General features: G+C 44.7%; 1 protein-coding gene across 1 annotated transcript in view; it reads right to left on the bottom strand.

The window, feature by feature from the left end:
• Window positions 1–969: 969 nt before the first annotated feature.
• The window catches only part of MTUS2 (microtubule associated scaffold protein 2), a 156864-nt gene continuing 130211 nt past the window's right edge, over window positions 970–27622 (bottom strand). Inside the window, exons 7-14 of the mRNA XM_054271963.1 lie at window positions 22723–22789; window positions 16262–16476; window positions 12538–12643; window positions 10718–10791; window positions 9165–9263; window positions 8714–8833; window positions 6298–6395; window positions 970–3386 (exon numbers count right to left, since the gene is read on the bottom strand). Coding sequence (XP_054127938.1) covers window positions 3170–3386; window positions 6298–6395; window positions 8714–8833; window positions 9165–9263; window positions 10718–10791; window positions 12538–12643; window positions 16262–16476; window positions 22723–22789 — 996 coding nt within the window. The 3' untranslated portion in view covers window positions 970–3169. The remainder of the gene's footprint in view (window positions 3387–6297; window positions 6396–8713; window positions 8834–9164; window positions 9264–10717; window positions 10792–12537; window positions 12644–16261; window positions 16477–22722; window positions 22790–27622) is intronic.

Below are 27622 nucleotides of genomic sequence, written 5' to 3'. Positions count from 1 at the left end.
GACTCTGCAGGGCCTTTGACATAGCCCCACACAGCATCCTAGACTGGGGAGATGCAGCTTTGATGGATGGCAGCTGGCAATGGAATTGGCTGGATGGTTCCATCCGGAGCAGCTCAATGTCCAAACGGCCATCAGTGAGAAGTGGTGCCCCTCTGGGGTCGTATTGGGACTGATATTTAAGATATTACTGTGTAATAGCGTAAATGACTCAGTGGGATCAGGTGCATCCACAGCAAGTCTGTGGATTGACACCAAGGTGAGTGGTTCAGTTGGTACACTGGAAGGTGGGAATGCCATACAGGTGGATCTGGATATGCCTGAGAGGTGGGGCCATGTGAACATCATGAGGTTCAACGAGGCCAAGAGCAAGGTCCTGCACCTAGGCTGGGGCAACCCTTGGTATGAATACAGGCTGGGGGATAAAGAGATTGAAAACAGCCTTGCTGAGAAGGACTTGGGAATACTGCTGGATGAGAGGCTGGACATGAACCAACAGTTGGTGCTCAAAGCCCAGAAAGTCACTTGTATCCTGGGCTGCATCCAAAACAGCATGGCCAGCAGGGCAAGGGCGGATTCTGCCCTTCTCTGCTCTTGTGAGACCCAGCCTGGAGTGCTGCGTCTGGCTCTGGGGATAAGAAGGACATGGGCATCTTGGAGTGGGTCTAAGAGGAGTGCCACAAAGATCTTAAAAGGCTGGAGCACCTCTTCTATGGAGACAGGCTGAGACAGTTAGAGTTGTTCAGCCTGGAGAAGAGAAGACTTGGGGGAGATCTTTTAGCAGCCTTCCAGAACCTTAAGGGGGCCTGTAGGAAAAATGGAGAGGGCCTGTAGTGATGGAAGGGACAACAGTTTTAAACTGGAAGAGGATAGGTTTAGATTGGACATAAGAAAAAGGATTTTTACAATGAGAGTGGTAGGAATAGGTTGCCCAGAGAAATTGTAGATACCCCATTCCTAGAAGTGTTCTAGGCCAGGCTGGATGAAGCTCTAAGCAACCTGGTCTAGTGGGAAGTGTCCCTGCCCATGGCAGTGGGGGCTGGACTGGATAGTCTTAAAGTTCCCTTCTAACCCAAATCACCCTCTGAGCCTGTGACCTCACTGTCTCAGAATTCTGTTGGTGGAATGAAAGATGACAATGCCGTAGGTGTTGCAAATAGTTGTGCCATTAGCAAATATCAAAATTATTAAAGTCGTACTTGGCAAGAAGGGCTGTGTGTGCATGTGCGTGCTAGGTATCTATCTTTCAGGTTGCACTTGCTGGACACACTAAAATCTAGCAATGCATTTCAACAGTAGTAGCTGGTGTGGCATGATCTATTCTAAGAAGATGCTCAATTTACTCAGTATCACAGTACCATGCAAAAGCTGCTACAAAAATAAATTTCTCTAAAAAAGGAGAAAAAAAATCATCTTTCTTTTTAACACTGTGGAACAGGCCACAGGTGCTTTGATGGTGGTTGAAGCTGTATCTAAGCTGCAGTCTGTGAATCCTGAGTATTTCCCAGGAAAGCTGAAGCACAGCTCCCACTCTGGCAGGATGGCAGGGCTGTGCAGTGCCACCCCTGTGGGTGCAGGGCCTGCTGCACCACACCCGGGTGAGAAAGCCACCCTCCCTGCAGCCGTCCTGCACCTCAGGGATTCCCTCCAGGTGCTGTTGCCCTGCTAACTTTGGCCCCAGTGCACAGAGCAGCCTGCATGCAGGCTCTTTGCCCTAAGCTGGGTAGAAAAGCATCCCACAGATCTCTTTGTTTTGTAAATTGTTCTCAGGGATATTTTTATCTTGTTAGCCATGCCCGTGAGGGCCCTGCAGACAGTCTGACCCCAACTACTCCTCGGCCTCACCGTCCCCTTAGGTGGGAAGTCACCCCAAGCCTGGGTGAACATTTTTGCTTCTAGATGGGAAAGTTAAAGGTAGTTTAGCCACTCATTTCCATGAATCTTCAAAGTGCTCTGTAACTCTGGGTAAGCTGTAGCAATGTGAAATAATGCAGATATGTGGAAGGAATGAAATTCTGACTTCATCTGCACCTATGAACTTGGCTATGCTCTGTTTGGCATTTGCAGTGTAAGGAAGCTAGAGCCCTAGCAGATGTCCAGTATCTCATCTTACCATTGGAAACCTCTCCTCCAGCAAAGATAAGCAACTTATTTTTTCCTTCTTGCTTCTGGGGCTTGAAATAAAACAAAATGGACAGAAATCTACAGCCAGAGATTTTGATTGCATCCTAACCACGACAAGGTTAAACAAGATAAGATCTGACTAGGATTGAAATAAAGACACTAAAATTGAACCATGTTAACCAGTAACCTCTACCAAATTTGCTAAAACTCTCAGTTTTCTCATCTCTAGCCTATCTCCACTTAGAATATCAATGCTAAGAGTTAAAAAGTAGTGGATGGTATGCGTATCTTTTCTGGTGTTCAATGCAAAGGTGATGGTTTCGAAGGCAGTACTGTCTTAGAATTTCAAATTCGCTGGTGTTCATGTTACATAGAGTACCACTTGGTGGTCACTTGGAAGGCGCTTCTACTTCTGTGTAACTTTCTTCTAGGTTGGGTATAAATATTCCTGGGAGGCTAAACAGAAATGCATTTTGTTTAGATACAAGTCTTAGGCACGAGTTAGAAAACTGCTGACTGTAATGAAAATATATCAGCACTTAGTAGTATCCAATAATATAAAAAATGTAATTCAGAACATCTGCAACTACATATATATGTGTGTGCGTCTATATATAGGTATAAAGGTACAATACATACATGTATATAAACACAGACACATATACAGAAATATTCACACCATTTGCAACTAACCTGAAATACTGCAGCAAAAGTTCATTCTGATGAACATTAATAGAGCATTTCCCAACTTTTGGCTCTAACCATAGTTAAAATGTTCACACATCAAGCTAAACCTTTTCCTATCCTAACTTTCTGCTGTTCTAGTTTTGGCTATCTTTTTTGCTACCCTAATCAACATGTCAGAACCAAGAATTTCTGTGTGGGGACTGTAAGAGTACCCTGCCTAGTGTAAAGCTATGCAGCTGCTGAGCATGCTTGCAGCCATGAACCCTGGGCACCTGTTGATGGTAGTACTTCCTTGGATGGTAACACTTTGCAGACTGGAAATGCATAAAAGGCAGGGAACATTCGGCACACAGCTGCCTGTTCATCGCCTCAAGGTTCTGACTTTTGCTGGAGAGGAGTTCCCTGACGAGCAGCGATAGAGAGGAGTGGACGGTGAGGGCGGGAGCTTGACGGGGCTCACGGCATCTCCCTCCTGCAGCTTCCAGAGCAGCTCCTCGTTAGTCCTGCTGAGCTTCTTCTTCTCCTCCACTTCTTTCTCAACGTATTCTTGAAGATTTGCATTCTCCTCTGACAGTTGCCTGGAGAGAGAAGTGGGATAATGTGTAAGGCATTCCAGGGCAAAGATGTGGCATTCATGCAGCCACCCCTGCCCCTACAGCTGAGCTGCCAAAGCTGTGGCACAGCTGGCCCCAGATCTCTTCACTGCTGGGTGAGAAAGTCATCTACAAGTCATAGCTTCCCCCTAGTGTCTGATTCTGCTTCCAGGTGCACCTGTGGTGGGATGAGCCCCAGCCTTTCTCCCTGCCCTTGTGGAGTGTTGAAGTAAAAGAGGGTTGGCAGCAGTTGCATCCATGATTTTTTCAACTTGCTGCTACAGTATGCAAAGGCAAAGCAGTCTGGCCTTTCCATGTTCTGAATTTCAGCTGATGTCCTGATGCAGGACACAGCTCAGCTTCAAGGCTTCCCTCTACTCTATAAAAGGTCATGAGGGTATGGGTTTTTCTCCAGCTCCATCCTCCTTGGTCCCAAAATAGCCTCTATTCCTGACTGCAACACCAGATAAACTTCCCCAGTAATGACCAGGGAGGTGGTCTGCCTAGAATGCCTATAACTTCATGGCTTTCTTGGAGCTGGGGCGTGGAAATCTCCTATGGGCACCACAGCCTTAGTGAGTCTGTACTCATCAGCCAGGTGACTGGTTTTGAAACAAAAACAAATGGAGCAGGGCAAGTAGACTGTGGGACCTGATCGAGACGTGTTTTGGGCATGTGCTGACAACATCCATGTCCCAAAGGATGCATGCAGGAGCACCAGGCTTCTGCAGCTCCACTACGCTTGGGCAGGAGCCAACTCCTCATGTGATCAACCTGCAGCAGCTCTGGGCAGGCACCTAACCTGATTTACTGGCAATTTAGGGTTTTATAGGAATGAACAGGGAGGAACCCAACCTCCCCCTAGGTGTTTTCAGTGTTCAGCAGCAGCTGGGTGTGGATTTTGGATGCATACAAAAAATTCTGTACAACTGCTTTTCTGGGTGTAGCAGATGTCAGGGACTGCTGGTCCACTCATCAGAAGTCTGTGAAAGGGTGGGGTTGGCATTTCTGATTTTATTTAAAAGACGTTTTAAAAGGATTTTTGCTTTTTTAGCCTCAATTCCTACAGAAATGTAGCTCAAAAATACATCTCCTTCTTCTCCCAGTCCCCGAAAGTTCTGAACTGTGAAGTGAGCAGTGGCTAGCAGAGTCACCTTGATCTCTTGGGTGTTGGAAACAGTCATTCTTCAGACAACCCCAGTCCAAAGGACCAAAAAAATGCTGGTTGAATTGGAGGGAGGATCTGAAGCACTGGGAGATCAGATCACTTATTCAAGTTCTTGGGGAAGTCCCAGCAGGGGCTTTGTGGAGCTCTCTTATCCAAAACTGGGTCATGATCTACCTGAAAGGCTCTTGTCCTTCCCTTTGTACCTGCCCTTGTCCTTAATTGGAAATATCTCTGTGGTGCACCCCTCGCACCCCAGTGCCTCTGGGACCCCCTCCTGGCGGTGATGCAGAGGCTGGCTTTGCTCTTTCCTCTCCCTCCTCTCACTGCTGCTGGGCTGCCACGGCCACTTGGGCACCCAGACTGCAGAAATAGCTCTAATCCAGGGCAGCTCCCTGAGCTCATTCATGCTGTGCTTCCCAGGCAGTGCCAGTACAACAGAAATCAGCAGTCAGGGTGCTTACTGCAGCTGGGAAAGTGCATGCTTTAATAACTCCAGCTTTAAAGCCCTGGCTGTCCCTGTAGCTGCCCCACAGCTGTTCCCGAAGAGTTACTTGTTGAAAATTATTCTCCTTGAAGCTGAGTTCCCTGGCTGACTTCGAATTCAGCATTTCTCCTGAAAGGTGTTTTTGAGAGCAGTACCTAAGCAGTTGCAGGCAACAAGCAAAGTGCTGCAGCTGGATGGCAGCAGGGAGTGGAAGGAGGGTGCTGTTCGCCCAGCCAGAGAGAGAGCTGCAATGCAGAGATGCCAGGCGCTGAACCAGACACCCTGGCTGCTGTCAGCCGTGGAGAGACACTGCCACTTCCAGGCCACAATTCATCCAGCCCAAAAGCAGGCATCTCAAACTGGTCTGGTGAACCAGACCTAAAAATTACCCAGTTTTCCTCCCCCAGCACAGAAATGCTGTAGACAGTGAGACATGTACTACAGGTATTTACAATCAGGTGGGAGAAAACATAATTCTCACCCCAATCTGAGTGATAGAATATCTGCATGTTGGAGACAATTTCAAAAGGCTGAGTCATTAAGAAATGAGGCATGAGAAAGACAAAAACTAAAATCAGAGAGGAGACACTGACAGTTTAAAAAAATCGTCTAAAAATTAAATTTTTGGCCAGTGGCATAATTTCTGGATTCCATGACAGCTAGGTAGCTGCAGTGCTGGGAGAAGACCAGCTCTAGTTTCTCCCTCTGGCACCCCTTTTCCCTGCTGTGCTCTCCAGCCTTACAGCATGATATAAACTCTCTGGGACAGGGACTATCCTACCCTGTTCTTCATATGTCACCTAACAAGGAGCCTTGTCACCCTTGTCCCATTGTGACAAGGCTGCAAAAAGGGAGTGCTGATGAAAAAACCTGCCAAAGGTTAATCCTGCCTGGCTGACAATGACATCCTTAGGACGTCTTTCCCAGGATTTTTCCATTTTGCATCCTCATTACCCACTGACTAACAGGTCTCAGGGCACTGATACTGAGATCAGAACCACCGGCAAGCTTGTTCTCAGCAGCATGTCAAAATCATGGAAATACACAGACAGATACATGGCCTTCCTTATGTTAAAGGAAGCAAACCCCAATATAAAAATATTTTTTTAATAAGCAGAGCAGAACACAAATACATTTTCAGGGGGAAATAAGTTTTTCCCCTTCGGAAATAAGTGTCAGCCTTGGACAATTAAGACCCAGGGCCTCCTTTCAATCTCAGACAGATTGCAAATACCAGCACAAACCTTGTTATGACAGTATTTTGCTCAATCCTGGCTCTGAGTTCTTCATTCTGCTGTTGCAGCATGGTGATTTTTTCTTCCAGTTTTAAATTTTTTTCAACCTGCAGCAAAAGAAGGTTTGTTAAGTCTGAAGAACACTCAGCACTTGATCCAAGATAATTTGTTCTATGTTAATCTGTGGAGAAACTTCTAAAATTTGAGGGTAGGTGGAGGTGGTTTTCTGACTGCAGTTGAGACTTAGAGACCTGACTCACACCACCAATCATACTGGTGGAGTTCCTGGGGCCATCAGCAGAGCATTGAGCAGGGGCAGAGCTGAACCAGCCCTTACTTATAACCGGGGAGGAGGGTTTTAGTTTTGTTCAGTGCAAGTGGATGTTTTCCTCAGTGGTGCCCCACAACTTTTGTCCCTCAAGGAGCCAGCGCTACCATGCGTTGGAGAAAGTGCTGGTGACACTTGAGGAGCACCCAGCACGGAAAGTTGCCCAGCACTGTGGTATGAGTGGTCAGCCTAGTGATGGAGTGCAAGATGGGATGATGTACATCTCCCAGACATTGCAGTCTGACATCCAGCCTCCAGGATTATGATGCCTCAGTTATGGACAGGAAAGAGTCACCCACCAGCAGCCTTAGAGTGCTGCTGCATTCTCATGAGGTGGGCTGGCCTCTGAAGACTCCTCACTGCTGCTGACAATGTCAGCTTAAATGATAGGCCTAAACCAGACATTTAAGTTTAAGCTGTAATTAATTGAAATTAATCCTATCCCAAGCACAGGTAGCTTTTATTCAGCACAGTTCAAGGGCAGAGTTTGAGGACATCAGTAGCAGTGCATTAGTAAGATGTCTACAGGCATGTTCCACAGCCTCAGGTACCCTGTCTTCCCCAGGCTTTGAAATTTGACATACTTTATCACCTTAGTCCTTGGTTTTCCAACTGAAAATTGTGCTGAATTCAACACTTTTGAAAGAAAACAAGATAGCACAGGGTAACCTTCTCTCTATGTGAGCTTGGTTATTTAATTTCCCAACCTTTTATAAAGATCCGAAATATTGTGCACTGGGGATAGCAATAACTCACACTTAATGGTGGAGACATCAGATTTAGGTTGTGTTTTCTGCTCTGTGCAGGTAATTGTAAAGGATACTCCTGATTCTCAGATATTCTGGTCTGTCCCAGTTTATTTTGTTAGAGCAGCACATGGATTCTGTCCCTGTTTTGAGAGAGGAATCACCATCATGGGCTCCCTCTCTGCCTCTTCAATAGTTTTCACAAGTAGTAGCTATGCCACCTGCATTTCCAGCCTCCCATTCAGCTGCCAAGGAGCCAAGGCTGACCCTGTGTTTGAAATGCCCTCTTGCTCCCTTGTGAGGCTCCAGAGCATTTGGAGATGTCCTGTAGGTGGTCTGACACTTCCAAAGGTGTATCTTGAAATGGAAAGCAGTTGTGCCTTTGGGCCACAGCAGACCCAGTGTTTTACTGTGAAAAAGGGCAGGGCAGTAACAGGACTGTGCACTCACATGCAGTTAATGAGCAAAAGCAGCTGAAGGACTAGGAATTATATAGGCTGTTGTTTGGGACTTCCCCCCCCCCGCCCAGTGTTTCCAAATCCTGGCTTAGCTCCAAGAGCAGCACGTTGGGAGCAGAGATAATAAGCCTCAGTTGCAAAAAGGCACTTTTCTCTGCATCCACTTACTAAAGCATCTGTTCAGCAAAATAATCACCAGAGTTCTCAAATTTCCCTGTAAATGGAAACAAATCTTGCTGAATGCTGTGCTGAACCAGCTGCCACAGCTCCCAGCTGAGGTATTGCCTCATCCTGTCACCACACTGTATTTTACTGTCACTGCAGGTTATTCTGTACAAAATGAATCCCCTTTCCCACAAAAAATGTAATTGATGGTGAACTGGGGAGTTCTTCATTAGGGAATCCCACAAGCAAAGGAGGAGAAAACAGCATAGCCTGCAGAAAAGCATTACTGGAGGGCTGGAGAGACCTCTTCCAGAGCAAGCCTTGCTAAGAACTGCTTGCTGAGTATTGCTAAGCCACATATGGCTCCCAAAATGCCTGCAGTAGCAGCAGCAAGACACACCATGGCTCAACCTTCCCCCATGTCCCCTCTCCAGCCCTAAAAAGCTACCTGATGCTTGTAGGGGCATATGGTGCAGACTGGTGTACCCTGGATTACCACGAATTTCCCTTTCCCCCATTCTTCTCCACCACTCACCTCCTGTATAACCTAACATGCTGAGCAGTTACTGTGTGAAGAAGCAATCCAGACTGATGGATGTGAACCTCTTTGACTGTGTCTTGCCCCAGCCTTATGTTGGTACTCACCTCTCTTAAGTTCATCTGCTGTAACCAAACTTCTCCTTTGTTAACTCTGTGATGTCTCCTCTGTAGGAAAAATGACAACTCACCTGTTTTTCTAGTTCCATAATCATCTTCTCCTGCTGGTGAATCTGGAGGTTCTTCATTTCCAGAACATGTTTTAAGCTCTTCAAATCTTTTTCTAAGTGTAGATACGGAGCTCTCACAATCTAGGAAATATATCAGAGATTTGGATATGCCAGCCATACATACATCTTCAGCCATAAGACAGAGATTCCTCCACGTAACCCTGTTATTTAGGAGAATCAGTGGTGTGAAAACTACCTGGACCTGGTCCCCTGCAGCCCATTTGACCCCTGATATTGTTTCCCCTTTGGCTAAGATTTGTGACTCTTCCTCAGAGCTCAATATTTGGGATCTCAGCTGGGACCTGCCCCGTGCCCCTGGAATGAGGATCCAACTGCTCTTCATTGAATCAGGTGATGTGAAATACTTAGAAACATGTATCTTGATGCCTGTACAGTTAGAGTTGTCATCTACCTTCAGCTGTTCCTCAGTGTTTTTCTTCAGAGCCTCTTCAAACCGGTCTGCTTTGGCCTTTAGAGATTGATTCTGGAAGGTGAGGGTGTCTATCTGGTCCTGGGGGGGAAACACACCAATTAACACATCAGCTGTGTTAGCAGCCCTCTCACATTCATACTGGTCAGTCTGCACTGCCAAACCAGGCAGTGGTTTATCAGGGAAGCTAAATAAGGCTCAGACGCCCCTGTAAGGTGATATTTTTTATATCGGGCCACTTGAACATAGAAGGGGTATTTGAGAAGCCTCAGGGAATCACAAAATCCCTGTAACACCTGTGGCTGATGCTAAATCACCTTGTGCTGGATGAGAGCAGACATGTCCTTCCTTGGCAGAGCTGGCATTTATACCACATGCATTTGTGTGGTCCTTAGAGTCCAAATGAGGCAGGAGATACCTGTTTCCTTCCCCTTTCTAAGTTTCTAACATGGTAACAAGCAATGATGAGTTAGTGGTGTGGAATTCAAATGATCATTATTTCATCTCAGAGCTATATATGGGAACAACATGTTATTTTAAGCAATCATATTTCTGTTACCATCAAAGGCATTTCTGCCTATCCAACACCTGTAAAATCCACAGTTGCTGTGAAGATGGTATTTTTATCTTTCACAGTTGTGATTTCTTGTCTGGAACATTACATCAGCCCTTATTGCAAAACTGCTGACATGCCTCGAGCTGTTGCAGCAGTGCAACAATATCTGCTAGCCAGGACATTTAAAAATTGCAGTTCATCTCTGCCTGGGAAATCAAACAGGGCTTGCATTATTTGCTCAGGCATCTTTACTTGTTCACACATTTCCAACCTTAGCTTGTGTCACGGGGATGCAGTTCTGCCCTCCACTCCTTGTGATTTCTTCATCTAGGGAGTGAGAAGAGCACGGAGTTTTTAGAAGGATTAGATGACTCTGACCTTGGTGTTAAGCACTGGGATGTGCAGTGGGATCTGCGATGTGCAGGGTTGACCTGCCCATCCACAGCCTGGCTGCACAGCAGGGCAGCCCTGGGGCAGCGCACAGCAGGGACTGCACTGCCCTCCGCTGGGGCTGGAGCTGTGTCTGCAGCGTGGGACCCTCTTTCCCACATTCAGGCAGCAGGAGGAGGCGAAAGCACAGACCCAGGCACAGGGCCAGGCTGGGAGATGTCGCTGTTTCTGACCCCTGGCGGTGCCAGCTGGCGGGTACCATGCAGACAGGGTGATGCTCACAGCCACTGCAGGTGCCAGAGTCCTCCCCATCAAGCAGGGAAGAGCTCAAATCTGCCAGCAGACAGCAGGGTCAAAAAGACATTTCTTTCTTCATCCAGATGCCTTTAAGTCCCTTTAAGTTTCCTCTCTCTTGTGAACCAGCCCAGGGGGAGGAAAGATTGCGAGGGTTTGCTGCTCTATCCCGGTTTGGACAGGCAGAGCACAGGAGATACCAGAGCTGGTAGGAGCCTGGTGTGCTGGCAGAGGGCAGCGTGCCCAGGGCTGCTCCCCGGCACATCACAGGGTGGGAAACAAAGAAACTGCTCACCTGGAGTGACAGACGCAGCTTCTCAAAGGTCTCCTCCAGTTGTGCCTTTTCCAGCTTGTGAGCAGTATTCAGTTCTGGAGAGGTTACACAGACATGAATTACTGATGAAGTCCAGCAAACCAGGGTCTGAGAGCACACATGTTGTGAGCCACATGCAAATTGGGATGCAATTTTAGGACATGGAATAGGAAATTTGTAGCAATATGTTCTGTGACCTTAGGTAAATTGTTCTGAAAATCAGTTTCCTGATCTTTCGCTGTTTGCAGATACCTTTGTTTCTACACGGCCAGGCTCTGATTTTTTAGAACTTCTCAGAATTCTCAGTTCCCAGGTACTCTGATCTGAAAAGGGTCAGTCTGACAATGGGCCATTTACCAGTTCAGAGTGAGAATCCCTAGATCAAAGGATTTAAAACTGGATAAATTTGAAAGCTTGAGTTGCAATTTCTTTGGGGGATAGAGAGGATGGCCACCACCTGAGATGCAAAAATACACAGGACAGTGCTTCTCCCCAAGCTGTGGTAGATGAGCTAAGAGGTTTATTCCAGTAGTGAGACAGAGAAAACAAGAAACTTGATTAAAGGTTTTCCTGCTAGAATAACTCACCCTGGGCACACTAATTACCAGAAGTGTAATAAATAAAGTGAAATAAAGCTTAATCTCTAAAGCAATACCATAAAATCATGATTCAGTGCAGTAGTAGCAGCAGTCATTTTAGTATATGGACACTATTTTTTGTGTTTTCCCTGCCAAGGCCATGACTTGTGCTCAGCAGCCACAGTCACAGCAGCGATGAGTGACAAAGTGGCACATGGCTCCAGTGGCTGCAGTGCCTTTTCCAGGCACAGGAGGGCATTTCACACCCGCACCAGGAGCAGGGAGCACAAACTTCAGCCACCAGACCCTTGATGTACCACAACCTTGAATTTTATCATCAGAAAATACTATAAAACTGGAGAGATAAGATTATCCTCAAGTAATAATCAGCTTTTTGCTTATTTATTTTCAAAATTGTGTATATTCATTTACAAATGCTATGCTAGATACCTTCTCTGCCCATGAGAGAGGAGAATAGACTGTTCTGAGTTCATGTTATGCTCTGGACTGTGTTTCTAATTGACACAATGCAGAGCTAAGCAATATGGCTTGGTCTGGGAAACGTGGGAAAACCTACTAGAGATATTTAAAATATAGGAAAAAATAGGGAGATTGTACAGATTACTGTTAAATGTCAGCCAAAGCATGCACAAAGGCAAATGTTTAGACACTGAACTGGTAGGGAGGGAAGAGCTCTGTCTGCAGCATCAATCCTGTGGCCAAACTCTACCACAAAATAAAGGTAACAGAGCCGAGGCACAGATTTGCACTTCAAAAGGCTTCAGTCTGCTCAGCATGGCCAGAAGTTTGCTACTGGAAATCATGAGTCTTGTTTTTAGAAGCACTTGTGGGTATTTAAGTACCTAAATTCAGAGATGTCCCAAGAGCTCTATCCTCCTGAGCATCTGAGGATTAGGCTCTTGAAAAAGCATTGTGTGAGAAGTGATGTGGAATTTGGATTCTATTTTCAGCAACACATAGAGAAAGCCTTATCTTTGACCCAGATACCCCCCTCAGATAATTTCAGGTCAAAGTTAGATGTTGTAGACTACAGACATCTCTCCCTCTGCCCTAGCATGAAACTGGTGGTCCCCCCCACGTGAAAGCACTAGACCATCACAAATGCTCTGTGTAATCTGCTCTGGAGGAAGAAGCACAGTGTCACTACAGCATTAATTCCTGCTCTGGAACAGCTGTGTAGCTGTTGGGTTGACTTTGGCTTACCTTGAATCTTGCAGTCGTTCTCATCCTGCAGGACTGTAATGGCCACTATGTGGTTATTCTCCAGCTGTGACATTGCAGCTTCATGTACAGCTGTGAGATCTTCCACCTGCTCCAGCAACAGCGAGCACAGACATGGACACACGGTTAGACAGGCTGTGGCACGCTGACAAGCCTCTGCTGGAGAGCTCCAGTGAGCTGGAGACAGCAAAGGGACCTACTGAATGTGACACTTGCAGCACCTGAGCCAGTTTTGCCATGTTGATGCCTTGAGTGGTAGCATGTTGTCACTGCTGATGGTATTTTTTGTTTTTTAACTTAATGGAGATGAAGAGGTGATGAAGAGGTACATAAGAAAGCAAAAGGTGAAAAAGCCCTTAGGTGGAGATGCTGTTTATTCAATGTTCAGAAGTCTCGACATTCCATTAATCTAAATGATAACAATGTCCACAGAGCCCATGGCCATGATTGGAGTGAGGAGTGCAGCTGGAAGAGGACTGTGTTCCAGAGCACCCTCTGGGTTTGGGACTCCTTCAGTGCATGGTTTGTTACTAGACTTGGCTAAAGGCAAAGTGAGATCCCTAATGATGGTCTTTTGATATGAATCATTAAAGGAATTAGAATAAGAAATCCTGATGAAGATTGAGTCAGTGGTCCAGAGCATTTTCTGAATGCAATGCATCAATTTGATTTTCTGGGGTTTGTAACCACAGTGATTTTATTCCCTACATTTAATACAATATTATCTGCAATATCTGGCAAGGCAGAGGATCAAACTATTTTACATTTACAGTGAAACAGCTGTTCTGTTCATGGCTAAATGACTTGACTCTAAACAGCTTTATTTGCTCACAGTTATGTAAATAATGGTAGAAGTTTACTTCATCTGAGTTTGCCTTGAATAAATGTTATTTCAGTGCTTTTTGTTGTCAAACATATGCATTAGGTAACCCACCAGAAGCCAAATTTCCAACCATACTAGAGAAAACATGCTCTTCAAATGAAAGTTGGGCATCTAACATGGAATTTAAAATTATCCAAACTAATTTTCATAATAATGTGGGAGACAACTCAGTGGGGAAAAACTGTTTGCAAAATAATGGGGGCTCAGCCTGATGATATATTGCATGACAGAGCTGAGAAAGGTGGGGGCAGATGACTCAAAGGGCTCCTAATGGGGTAAGGACTGTCACCTGGCTTTTCCCAGAGCACAGTGTCCTTGTATATGATGTCTGCAAGCTGAAGCCTCATGAGCATTGCCATGTTCTTTACCCCACCCTTGCTGAAGCCTTTATTTGTACTCTAATTGCTTCTCAGCTGAACAGCCCCCCTAGGAATGATTATCCCCAATGCCCACAGAAGGTGAAGGAGTCTCCCCTTGCTGCCACCATCCTTGACAAGTTATTTATCTATAAAACCAATTAAACATGTCCCAAATTATCTGCAGGGATTTTTCTGCCTTCTGTGTGTTTCATATCCACATTGCAAACGGCTCTTTTTAATCTTCCAGAGTGATGTCCTGTCTGCAGTTTTCCATGGCAGATAGTCAACTTGGCACTGGGAAGCAGCTCTCCTGGATGCTAATAACTTACTCTGGAAGCTTAATCACCTCACTTAACACAAGTCATGTTTATTTCTGGCTATGGAAAGTACCTCAGGTGGGATTTTTAAGGCTTAATAAAGTAAAATCAAGAGGAGCTCTAGTGGGAGAAGTTCAGCAAGCTGCTGGGCAAAACAGCTTGAGCTGAGCACCTCAAGTGAGAAACACTGGCAAGACAGATCACAGCCTTTACTTTGCAATTCTGCCTTTAGCTGCAAGGAGATGTGAGCATGCACTGGCACACAAGATCATTTTGGGAGGAGTTTGGCTCTCATGCTCTGCTCCCTCCTCAGAGACAGCTGAACCTCCAAAACCTGACACAGGAACTGTGTCCCCAAACAAATAACAGCTATCTCATAGTGAACTAAGTGGTGACTGAAGCAACACAGCATGGAAGGTTAAGCTGTGACTGGAAACCATGAAAGTGGGATGAGTATCTTCCAAATCAGATTTATGGATACAGAAATACACGCAGATCCATGGTCAGAAGGATTTTGCTATTATTATTGCCTTCAAGAATGCAAATTCAAATCCCCCTCATGCAGATGGGCAGCTCAAGCACGAGGCTCTTCTCACATGCAGTGCAAGAGCTCCATTTCCTTGGCCAAGAAATGCTGGTGAGCAGCTTTCCAGCATGGCCTGTCAGCCCCTACTGACCCAAGAGCACTCATCCTGTGCACAGGATGGGTGCACAGCAGAGTAGGAATTCAAAGGGAAAACCTGCTAAAACTCATCATGCTAACTGAACTGTGAATTGAAAATGTGGGCTAAAGCTCTGAGATACTTGGGTCACAGCCACACCTTGAAAGCAATGGAGAGGAATGTTTGTGTTATTTTCAGCAATCAGGGAACACAGAGCTCTGGAGCGAACCAAGAACTATTTGCCCCACAGAGGGAAGGATGTGTTTCCATTGCTTCTCCGTGATGATGAATAGAGTCACAACAGATGAAAACATGAGAAAAATAAGCACACTTCTAATCAAGTCCTACAATGACTTTGAACAGCCTTCTTGCACTGATCAGCTTGAGAGGAGAAGAATCGACATCTGTTCTTTTGGTCCTGAGAGCTCACAGAAACACTTCAAAGAGAGCAGAGCTGAGCTATAAGCTATTTCAGCAAAAAATGAACAAATTCCTTCACAAATGCTGATGTCAGGTGATCCAGGGAAGGTAAGCCTTTGCAGCTAGAGCCAACATATTCTACCAGGCAGACTGACACACTGACACAGTGAAAGGAAAAGATTGTTGAGGCTTTTGGGAACATAACCCCTCCTTCATTTCAGAAAGAAAAGCAGAAATTTTGAAGGGCATTGCAAGGAAACCAACTTGCATAAACTGAAATGAGAACCAAAAGACATGGCTCAGCATATAATCTAACCATTTAAGAGAAATATTTTCAGAAATATTTTTAGAAATCTGATTTAGAACATAAAGACCTATTTGACAGCACCTTCTAATACATCTTTAGAAATCAGTTGATGAACAGAAATAGGTAGTTTGTCCAGGACAAAACAACCCAGTTGCATTGAGTTCCAGTGTTTGTTCTGACAAACCATATAAAAGCAGCTGCTGTTGAGAACACTCCTGCCTACACACAGAAAGCAGAGCAAGGAGAAACACTTAGGGTGTACAGTCCAAGAGATTAGGCTGAGTGGTGGGGCAGCAATCAGGGGATCTGGAGTGCATCATGTGCTTGATGTTTAGGCAGCATGTGTTGCATGGTTGCCATCGCTTCACTGTGTTGCCCTTTAACTAGCAAATAACAATGGGCTGGCTCTGCTGGCCTGAACTGTGTGGAACAACTCCTTATAACCCTTGGTTTTAGTCATAAATTGACTAAGAGAGGTGGGTTGAGGAGCAGGTATGTGTGGGCAGCAGAGATAATATTTTTATTGTAAAACATCAGCAAGCATGTGAAGACAAGACATGGCAATGTAATAGACTAGTGTATGGAAAAAACAGTAGAACTAATAGGGAGAAAGAGCAGTAAAGATATTCAGGATGACATTTTCCCACTCATAACTCATTACCAGTGTTTTCATGTCGGAGTGTTCAATGTATTTCATTACCTGAACCCAATCAGGACTAGAATGGACTACTCTTCAAAGGCAACAGGTGGAGACTGACCTGATCCTGATGCTGCAATTTGGCTTGTTCCAGCTGCAGCCTGTGCTGCTCCTGCAGGCTCTCCTTCTTGGCCTGGTACTCCTGCTGCAGCCGCTGCTCCAGGGCCTGCATCTCCTGCTGCTGCTGCCTGCGGAGCTGCTGCCCCTCCTCCTGGAAGCGCCGCTCCAGCTGCTCCTTCTCGCTCTGCAGCTCCTTCCATCGCGCCGTGTTGAGCTCTGTGGAGACAACACCACCACACAGTTCTCACGCTGCCCAGGAGCAAGCAGTGGCATTGGACCTGTTGGCAGGGCAATGAGCCTGGTGCTTCTCTCCACTCTGTTGTACAAGGGGTATGACTGACCACTTGAATCTCATACTCCCATTTTCAAGCTGTTCGAAGCTGCTCCTCCCATAAGCCTGTCTCCAGCTCCAGCAAGGACCATTCAAATCCATTAACGCACACTTGCTTAAAATATTTTTGTGTTCAAACCACTATCTTGTGTGCTTCATGGCATCAGAGAGCACAGTGACAGGCTGACTAAAGGCAATCAGAAAGTGTGAAATTTTTACTCTGGTGAACTAACCCACTATGTCTCAGAATTCACACCACTGTTTTCCAACAGTTCTATCAAGTCAAGGAAAATCAGTCCATTTCCCCATTTGGTTCTTCACCTTTACTGTCCCCCAGGTCCCAGGAAAGCACTGTCACAAACACTGTGTCCTCAGCCATTTGCTTTGCTAAAGAACAGTTGCAAAAAATCCAGATATTGAAGACTTGATGCAAGATGGACAAGATCAGGCAGAGTACACTTACAGAGCAAGCTTGCTCACTTGTAAAGATCTAACAGGTAATCAGTGATTAAAATCATCCTGACCATAACATTCAGAATATTAAAGGAGAAATGGGTTTTTAATAGCACTGCTAGATCTTCTTTCTGATTTAGACCCATAGTTGATTTAGAAAGATGATCAAGTTTTTGAACAAACTGACTGCATATTTATCCTTCCCTTGCCTTTCAAGATGCACGTGCCATGCACAGGGCCATGTGGCACTGCAAGTCAGAGGATTGGGAGCAGCTGTCTCCCTGCTGAATGCTTCAAACCCATATTTTTCCTATGACAACATCATTGTTCAATATCTGTATCTTCCTACCTCTTTCTGCTACAGTGTCAGACTGTGCTCATTTTTCCCAGGATAGCAACAATTTGTCCAAGTTACTAGTGCTGTCCCCAGAGCTTATGTTAGGTGCACCCATGCCAAGGTAGTTTGGACACCCAAGCTAACCATTCCCTTCCCCACATGGCTATTTTTCACCCTATTTAGAGCTCTGCTTCCACACTTACTGGACACCAATATCCAGATTTGCTCAGTATGTCCAGACAGAAAAACACTGCTGTGTGCCATTCACATTCTCTGAAAAAATCCCTTCACCCAAGGTTTTTCTCCTGGGAAGCTGACAGGCAGCAAGAGAGGCCTCAGAGGAAAGGAAAACAATTCTTATCTCATTTGCTTCTCCTGTGTTGTGCTCATCTGGAATACGTTTGGAGATTATTTACCCACAGATGATTGTTTCATGGGATTCTGGTGTGAGTTGTTTGGACTCATTGGCCAAGGGGGGCCAAGCTGTGTCAGGACTCTGAAAAGAGTCAGGAGTTTTCATTATTATCTTTTTAGCATTCAGTAAGTATCCTTTCTCTATTCTTTAATATAGCATAGTATAGTATTCTTTAATATAATATAGTATAACAAAGTAATAAATTAGCCTTCTGAGAACATGGAATCAGATGCATCATTCCTGCCTTTGTTGGGGTGCCCTGCAAATACAATACAGCTGGGCTCCTGTTCTGATTCTGGAATTTTCTGGAGCACTGTGGGGGGACTCTGTCCCTGTCAAGTTTTGTGCTCCTGATTGAAAGAGAGTGAACCAGCGAGTTCAGCACCTCATTGGCAGCACACAGAAAGCATTCCCACTTGCCTTATTTCCAGAATGGAATGGTACATTAGCTGGAATGTCTTGTCTCCCGGCAGTCTGGATTAGGGCTCTAAACCCTCTCTCTTGCTTTTTGCTTTTTTATTATCTTTGGCATGTAAAGCGATCCCAGAGCAGGAGGGGTTGTGCTTGCAGCTCTGCCTTCAGTAGAATTCAAACTTACTCAAGCTTTAAATAGGGGATGTAATGAACCCCATCTCTCTCCAGCCTCTCTAATGAGATTTACCAGCACACAGGGAGGGCTGGGAAGTGAAACATGCTCTTACCAAAAGAAAGTTCATCTGAAACACATCCTGTAACCTGAAATACAAGACTATTCACAAATCAGACCCTGATGCAAAATGGAGGGAAGAAGGAAGCAGGGAAAGTGAGCTTGCATGGCATGTTCCCCATATACCCAACAATGCTACTGGAGGCAGAAAATGAGGCAATTTGTCCTATACAGAATATTGAACACCTCTAATGAGAAGGAGTGATCCCTACCATAAGTGTCAGACTAAGACAAATGAGGCTGAGGACTGAGGTGTTGAGGAAAAACTGAATCTCTTCTTATCAGGGAGATGGACCTTTGTGCCCAGCTCTCCTGGGACAGCCATGGCAGAAGGCAGCACCCATGGAGTCCAGGGGTCTGCAGCTGCAGCAGGTGGGACAGCCTGTCCTGCTGGGGCCAGCTGTGTGGTCCTGGTGACACAGCTGGGTCATCTCCAGCAGGGACCCCATAACAGATGCCTGAACAGGTGACCTGAAGTGCTGCTGGAAAACTCTGGATTTATCTTTCAGGCATCAAGACAGGGATACTGTTAAAGTGAGCTACTCTTGTGGAAAAAAGAAAAAATTACTCTGAAAAGTTACATGAATGTAATACTGACATGGAAAAAGACAAGCAGAGCACAGCTATTACTGGTCTGTTTTGAAGAGTTACACCTTGGTTTTCTTTTTCCTTCTCTGTAGGTATCTGCATTGCTGCTCACAGGCAGGAAATGACTCTGACACAAGGTGGCATTTCCTGGGATGGCAGTGTGCTGGGTTAAATGAGACCGGCTACTGCAGCTTCCCTACTCCCTGAGCACTGAGTGCGCAACAGATGAGCAAAACCCACTTCAGGCTGGGCTGGGGAGGCGAGGGAAAGGTAGATATCACCATTGGGCTGACCTTCCTTCCCCCACCACACAGTCAGAGCCACAGTGCTGCCTCCCCAGCCCTGGCACTTTGCATTCTGGAGTGCAGCTTGTGGTGCCTTATGGCCTGACAGAGGGACTGTTTCCTTCTGACACGGGAAATGGGCTCTTCTTCCTGAGCCTTGGCCCCAAAATCACACACAAATCACAGCCACCACACTCAGGTTAAGCGTCCTCTGACTGGGAAGCATATCCAGGAGTAGATGGCACAAAGGCTTTGGCTTTGAAATGCTTGACAATACAGATAATAAAAATTTTAAACTTGACATCTCACTGCCTTTCCTTCATCCAGGTTTTTTATGCATCTCCATACCTCCTCTCAACACACTTCATGTCATTGGTCTGACAGTGAAGGAGCAGGTAATTTTGACATTTAATTTCCACTAGTTTGAAGGGAAACAGCTGGTATTCAAAACCTCTTTATTGAAAGAGACTCAGTGTTGCAGCTGAAAAGTGCTTATATTTATAATTTATAAAAATCGGTCTCTTGAGTGTAGAACGGTTGCTTGTCATGTTTTCCTAGCCTTGCTATTTCTAGCAAAATACATGAGCAAACCTTATTGCTTTAAATAACAAGTCCCTCAGTGTTTATAGAGGCCAAGGCTCCTCCCCAGGTCTGGGAAGGGAGAATCACTTTCCAATTTCACCCACGCTGGTTTCAGATGCGGTGTGATACTTCCACAGGAGCGCTGGGGGTAAAAGTGGTCAGTGTCGTCTGACCTCAGTATTTTGCCTGGCTCCAGAAGGATGCAGGTCTCCCTAAGCTGTTTTTACACATGGTCCATTGCTGCTATTGCTTCAGCAATGGTTTATTTACCACAAGAATTTTCCTTAAACATATATTCTTATTTTTCTGAACAGTGGGTTCTCTGTTGCAGTTTCATTGCTTTGCATAGCAGAATTCTGCAGTTTCTGTTGAAGTTAAAGACTGCACACTGTGAAAACCAAGCACATTCAGCACCCAAATTGTAACTTTCAATTACAGCTAAACAACTAAGTGTTGGACTCACTGCCTGTATCAAACCTGGCTAGTGCAGCCTGGCTTTACTGATTCATTCAGGCATTTGCATCAGTGAGTCTGACATGGTGAATTTACACATGAGAAATCAGGAATTTCTGACCAACACCCATGCTGTTTAACTGGACAGGTTATTTTTAAATTAATGAAAACTTACTTATTAAAGTAATGGAAGAAAGTCAGAACTACAGCTTGGTTGTAGTCAAAATAATATGCTCTGATTTTCTCTGAATTTCTTCATAGAATCACCCAACATTGCTGTTGTCAAATAAAGGACTGTTTCATTTTTCATTTGCATAAATCATGTACAATACTGTACAACACACTGATCCATCTGATAGTGAGACCAAAATAATCCTCCTATAGCACAGGTGGGCTGCATGTGCCAAGGAGCACCCTCATATCTGCAGTAATAACCTCAGCTTGGACTGTTTAGAGACTGCAAAGAGCTGCACTGATGAGAAATGCTCTCATGTACGTGGCATTTACCATTTCACCTCTGGTTTTTAAACACTGGTTGTTTCACAAAATTAAGTTTTGTACTTTTATACCAAAGGAAAACAGACTGTGCAGCAATTTTTGACTTATACGAAAAAGCAGAGTCATTTACCTCCCATATATAATAGGACATGGGATATATGCTAGGGATATTTATGGATATATGCTAAGATTTTTATTGCTGATGAATTATTTCTCATTCTGCTGAAGTGCAGTACCTGCACATGTTCATCTTGCTGTTTGTCCCTGGTGGGAGTGGTTCTAGCTGGCCATGCTGCATCTCAGGGTTGCACAGAGAGGATTTCCTCCACCAAGCAGGTGACCAGCCACCTGTGTCCCTCACAAACAGCCTCTGCTCAGCATCTCCATGTCTTCCAGAGTGATGGGAGGAAGAGGTGGCCTGTAACGACTCCTCTCCATTACACATGCCCACAGGACCGCTGAGGAAAGGACTGTGTCACACCATCTTTTCCCTTTCTGAGGAAGAAAGCCCACACACAACTCCAGCTTATATCCCTTCTGAAGCAGTACAGCTCAGGCTGCTTTCCTGGGCTGTCTGTGGTTCTCACCAAAGCTGTCCCCACACATGCCACCAGGCCTCAGCTTTGTGCAGAGGAGGTGTCTGTTGCTGCATGTGCAAGGGCAGGCAGAGCAGGGATCTCCTGTTACTGAGCATGCTGCTCTGGGGCCCCCAAACTGACACCAGTTATACCCCCGGCAAAGTTCTCCTCTCCAGCAAAACCACTGGGGATGTGTGCTCATTTCAGCTGTACAAACATGGTGTAAATGGAAGCAGAGCTCTTTATCTCCAGCACTGAATCTCTTTCCTTCCCATGTCACCACCACTTAGAAAAGCACGCAGGAAAATGAGCAAACCCAACCTGCTAGATTGAGGTAGGGCTCTCAAATGAGAAGTGGCTATTGAACTGAGAACTTCAGGTGTGCCCTGCATGAAGAAAGCACCAGTGGCAACAATTCTTCTGTAAGAGCTGTAGAGATGCAGAGGATGGAGCAAGGCAGGCATTAGGGAGTAACTGGAAACCTGTTTTGCCATTGCTGCAGTATTCACTGGCCATGGGGACAATAAAGCTCTCTATGAAATGACAATCAGCCAAAGCACTTCAGAGGGGCCCTGAGGTAGATGAACCCAACATCACACTCATTCTGGAGAGACTTAAGCCCAGAAGAACTCAGCCTGTTGGCTGAAGCCAGAGCAGAAGCCCACCTTCTCTCTCAGGAGGGGCAGTATCTTTACATACTCTCTCCTGTCTAGATCAGAAACTAAAAAGGAAAAGAGGGGCATGCAGATATACAGGGAACACACACACCAAATGGGATGCATTGCTCTTTCTGTCTCTCAACCAGCAAGAGACCTTAGAGATATTAACAAGTAAGTTCTGAGCTTGGTGTCCTTTGGTTTGTAGCTGAACTGCAAAGCACAGCAATGTTCATAAGCTGGTGATGCATTCCCAGTCACTGTGCACTGCAATGGTCCCAAGCTCCCACTTCTCATCACACTGTGCTTTCCTCTCAGCAGTGCTGGTGCTTGAGGACAGAAGCTATGGATTCATGGAGAGCAATTTGTACAGCAAAGATGATGCACAAGTGTGTGTGGTGATAAACTCATCTGCACAACAAAGACGTAAAATCAAGGTGCCCTGCAAAATCACAAAACCCTTTGCCACTGGGCTTCAGAAAACACTTCATAACATGTATGGAGGTTCCCCAGGATCAGGTCACAGGAAATCATGTAAAGTGAGAAAATCACTTTGTTGTTACTTTTCTTGTACTACTTACCAACTTCCTCCCTGATCTTTTCAAGCTCGACTCCTAACTCCTTTATTTTCACAAGGGCATTTTCATTCTGTTTAAGGAAAAAGAGAGAAAAATATGTATAGTACCCAGGTTTATCCCAGATAAGCACTTTCACATGTTCATTTAGTAAAGCAGATTAGATTGATTCCTCATACTACTTTTTTTTTTTTTTTTAGGGGATTTTTAGGGGAGGGGAGTGGGATTATAATGAACTCATTCAGTTTTTAAATCAAGTTTAGGAGCTACAACTCATGGGCTACAAGTACCTTGTATGTCTATGAGTACATGTACACACACTTGCGTGTACACAACAGTGCAGAATACTCTGTTAACTCCTATGTGTCTACAAAGACATCTCTAATTTTTTATAATTTTGTGGTCAGTCTGCATATCATTTATAGATGGACTGCATGTACAAGATGGATGTATTAAAACTGTTAAATTTTTTTCATCTATTTAAGCCTGCATTTAGCCACCTCCAATCATATCAATATATTCACAGAGTCAAACTCACAGAGCAGATTGCTGTACTCACAACATTTTATGCATGGTGAGCATTCCCATACAAACACCACTAATAACCTGATGTTCATGCCCATCTCCACATCTATTTCTGTGATTTTATTTATTTATTTATTTATTAGGGCCCTTTTCCTTGACTAGTCTCAAAAGAGAATATATTCATCTGAATATTTAAGAAGTAAAACAGTTGAATTGGCTAAAGGAAAATTAAAATGTATTTACATGAGCAATGTTAAGGTGGTATTACCAAAATGCAAGGACTTTGACAGGAGATATCTGACTAGTGCTGTGCAAACTGACAAACAAAATTCTTATCTCCATCCACTGGAGTCTGATTTAGTACAATAAATCCCAGCATAGCAGCTCAATCATATGGGCACTTTAAATTGGGATGTATCGTGAATCATATTAGAAAGAAGACAAAGGAATGTACCCTGCTGGGAAGATCACTAATGATTAATAAAACTAGATCAGGTTACTATAAATATGTCCCGGGTTAGAAAAGGTCAAGAATCCTTAAAGGACACTACAGAAAAATCATATTCAATACAAAAAGCAGTGCAGCAGTAAATTGAATTAAAAGGAGTCCTAGAAACCAAATCTTTCTTTATTAGCCTTTATAGCAAGAAAGGCTAATAAAAATCTAGGGCACAGACAGGATTACTTTGGCTGCAGGATACATAGCAGATAAGATAGCAAGTCAGTTTTATATTACACAAATGAAAGTGGAAAAAAATTTAGAACTTAATGTTTCTGTGTATTTTTCCTGCCCCTAACTTTTAACTCTGTTAAGAGAAGTAACACAAGTTCATTTCTAGTAATACCAGAATAATAGAATCTAGACTTTGAATTAATCCCTTACAGACTGCCCTTTTGGGATGATTTCCGCCAGATCCAAACTACATCTATCCCAGAAAGTTTGCTGTAAATGGAGTGATAAACTGAACTGATTTGAGAGCCTTGAAGGCTTGAGGAGCCCCAGATGATGTGGGCATCTTTCTCATTCAGTTATGGGCAGAAGGCAGGAGTGCAAGGCCTGGCTCCCCCAGTGCCTCCTCCTGGCTCCATACCCTGCTGAGTAATGCACAGGGGGCCGTGTGCCAGGACTGCAGAGTGCCCAGTCCTCACCCACTGCATTAGGCTCAGAATAAAATTATGTGGATTCTTATAGATTTCTTTTTCCTAATTAGTCAAAAAGTTATGGGGAAAAAAAAAAAGTCCAGATAAATACAGCCTGATATAGTCAAAAACCAGATTTCTTCACACAGATTCCCAAACCAGCAGCCTTACAGGAGTAAGGTTTCCCCTTTTGGAGGACATCATTGAATCTGTCCATATGGTCTGTTTAACTCACTGGAGTCATTTTCAGAAGTGCTCTTGACAGACTGCCAGGCCTGGTGCCCTTGGAGGGGGGTGCTCAGGGATATACTGGATGCAGGACTTGGGGATGGGAAGCACCCACTCAAGTTACCAGCTCTCATTTTTTGAAACAGAAGCTATTCAAAGCAAGGGAGTTCTGCACAAATCATTGCCATCACCTACTGATGAGCAAAACTCAATGGGATTGTTAAAAGCAGGTAAAACCCCCATTTTTTGGGAGGAAAAGCATAAAAAATTTTGATTCCCCATAAGAAATATTACAGGCTCCACATTTTACATCATGTCTTATCTTGGATAAGGTTTTTCCTTCCCTTGAGGACACTTGGTGGTGGGATCCTCTCCAAAAATGTGGACAACTGCCATGGTGCCAGCTTAAACATGCTATCCCATAACTCCAGCTCCAGCATGGGCACCAGGCCACCAGGGCAGTGTGGGTCATGCCTGCCTCCCACCACGCTGGGGCTGTGGTTTCCAGAGCAGGGCAGCCCCTGGGGCTTCCATGGCAGCCAGATCAGCACAGCTCAGGTGCCTTGGCTGTCATTTTACTGCTCTGCCAGTACTTCTTGCACTGTGTTTTATTTTGGTCAGAGCTTCCTGTCTGCTCTTTGGGACCTCATACTTATGTTTCCCAGGAGATCAGACATGCAAGGGTTGCCCTCAGTGCCAAGGCCTCAAGCAGTAGAACCCTCTTTCTCAGAGGGTTCTTCTGGAGAGCAACAGCATGAGTCCTTATCTTCCTCTTGTGGAAGAGCAGCGAGGTGCAGCTTTGGCTGATCATCAAGTCAGCCTCATGGTTTCCTGGATGTGCAGTGAACTCACAAATCCCTGGCATCTCCTGTAACTGCAACCTGCTTTGTCAGTGTGACACGATGGGTTTGGCCTGCACATGTTCCTGTGACACTGTAAACATGACAGCAGTGCAAAACAAAAGAGCCCCTGTTGTTATCAGCAGTGTGGCTCTGCAGATAACCAGCACTCCACCGTCAGTGTAGCCAGGGAACTGGGAATGCCAGAGCCAAGGAAACCAAACATTACAGTAGGACAAATCTGGATCTACTTTGGAATGTAAAGCTACCACGTTCAGCGCTGAGATTCCTATACATCCACTGTCAAAACATCAATGCAATTGAAAACTTCACAAGCACACAAGGAAAACTTCCCCAAAGCAAATGGATAAGAAACCAAGTCAAGAGGATGTCCCATTAATCAGTCTTCATCAATTATCTCAACAAACTATTTGAAACTGAAGACAAGGTAAGAAGCAGTAGAGCAAAGATTTGAGGTGCCCTCCCAAGAGTTTTGGGTCCACTAAGGCTCAGTATACCAAAGGAGCTTTGCAGGGATTCTGTACTAGGTCACCACTTGGAGTTGAGTCATTGCAGGTGAGCATCCAAGGGCCAAATCTAACTCAGGTTTAATAAGGTTCATCGACTGTACACACCTGTTTTCAGTAGGTGAAAATATCAGAGACCCTGTAAGGAGATTGTGCAAATATCCACCATTTCCAGTGCAGCTGTTAAATGGCAAGGAAGAAAAAAAATTGCCTTGATGTGGTCTGGAATTCCCTTTTTTATGCCCAAAAATGTGAAACCAAACCAGTGTGCTTTGCACAAAAATGTCACATTTACTTTTCACATCCTTTTAATGAATGATAGACTGCATTACTTTTTAGAAAAATGATGACAAAGGACTTCTGTTGGCTGCATCCCAAGAAATTACTCTGGCAATGAAATAATTTTCATAAAATAAGATTACACTTATTATGGAGATGAAGAAAAACATCTTCCTCATTCCTGAACTCTGCAACATAATGATTAAGTCTTGTGCCTGGAATATGTCCCATCTCTTCAGACAGAAAGAAAAGTAGAATAAGACAGGCAGAATGAGATGTTTGTCCTACTGCTCTGATGAACAGAAGGCACAGTAGCAACTCTTTTTCCTATCATGAGCTCTGTAGCACACAGACTTCCCAATATTTCGCCTGTTAAAGGTTTGATGTTGGACAGCATGTCAGCAAGTGAAACGGACATCAAAAATGGCCCATGTGAGTTCTCAATTCAACTCAAAACATGTTGAGGATGGACTGAGGCATGAGAAAACAGAAAACAAGGCAGGTAGTCAGCAGGTAGGCAGAGGTGCAGGAATAAAACAGGAGTTTGTGCAATTAAATAACAATGGCCAAACCAAGAAGCGTAGCTCAAAAAAAAAATTAGCAGAATTTAGATATAACTGCATGCAAGGACCTAGAAAAATAACTTGGTAGGAGAAGTCATAATCTGGACCTGAGGATGGGCAAGATGCTGGCATTGCTCAAACAGATTAAGAGAGGAGGTAGTGATGAAAGCTTGTGGCCAGAGGCTCAATGGGGCACTGGGCAACCTGATCTCATTGAAGATGTCCCTGCTCACTGCAGTGGTCTCAGACTAGATGAGCTTTAAAGGTCCCTTCCAACCCAAACTATTCTGTAATTCTGTGGTTCTATGAAAGGCTCTGCTTTAGTTGCATGGAGCTTCAGATGACAGGTAGACATCCTCAAGGAACATCATCAGGGAGACAAGTCGAGATTCTACCTTGGACCAGGAATAACTGAGGATGGGAAGGCAGATTTGAGGTTTGCCTTAGAGTGTCTCTCCTCTGAGAGCTATAACCTAACTGAGAGCTATTAATGAATTAAAAATACTAATTAAGTAAACCTCCAGGTACTTTTAAACAATAGGTAAGTAATAGTAGATCCATCATAGAAATGAAAATGGGTCAGATCAGGTAAGGAGCACCAGAAAATTGCTCAGACCCACATAGGAAGTCAGCAGCAGCTAGGAAGCAAACATGGGAGCCTGGAATTACCTTCCCAAACTGACATGACTCTCCATCCTGCCAACTTACATGTGTGCTTATATTCTAAGATCCAAATGCATGTACAGTGTCTCCACTGTACAAACACTTCTCAGTTCTCCACAGTATCTCCTAAAAACTCTCTGCG

The sequence above is a fragment of the Melozone crissalis genome, unplaced genomic scaffold, assembly GCF_028551555.1.
Source record: "Melozone crissalis strain CALT ecotype California unplaced genomic scaffold, PUWL_Pcris_2 ptg000013l_1, whole genome shotgun sequence".
Taxonomy (NCBI): domain Eukaryota; kingdom Metazoa; phylum Chordata; class Aves; order Passeriformes; family Passerellidae; genus Melozone; species Melozone crissalis.
This window is presented reverse-complemented; position numbering and strand designations above follow the sequence as displayed.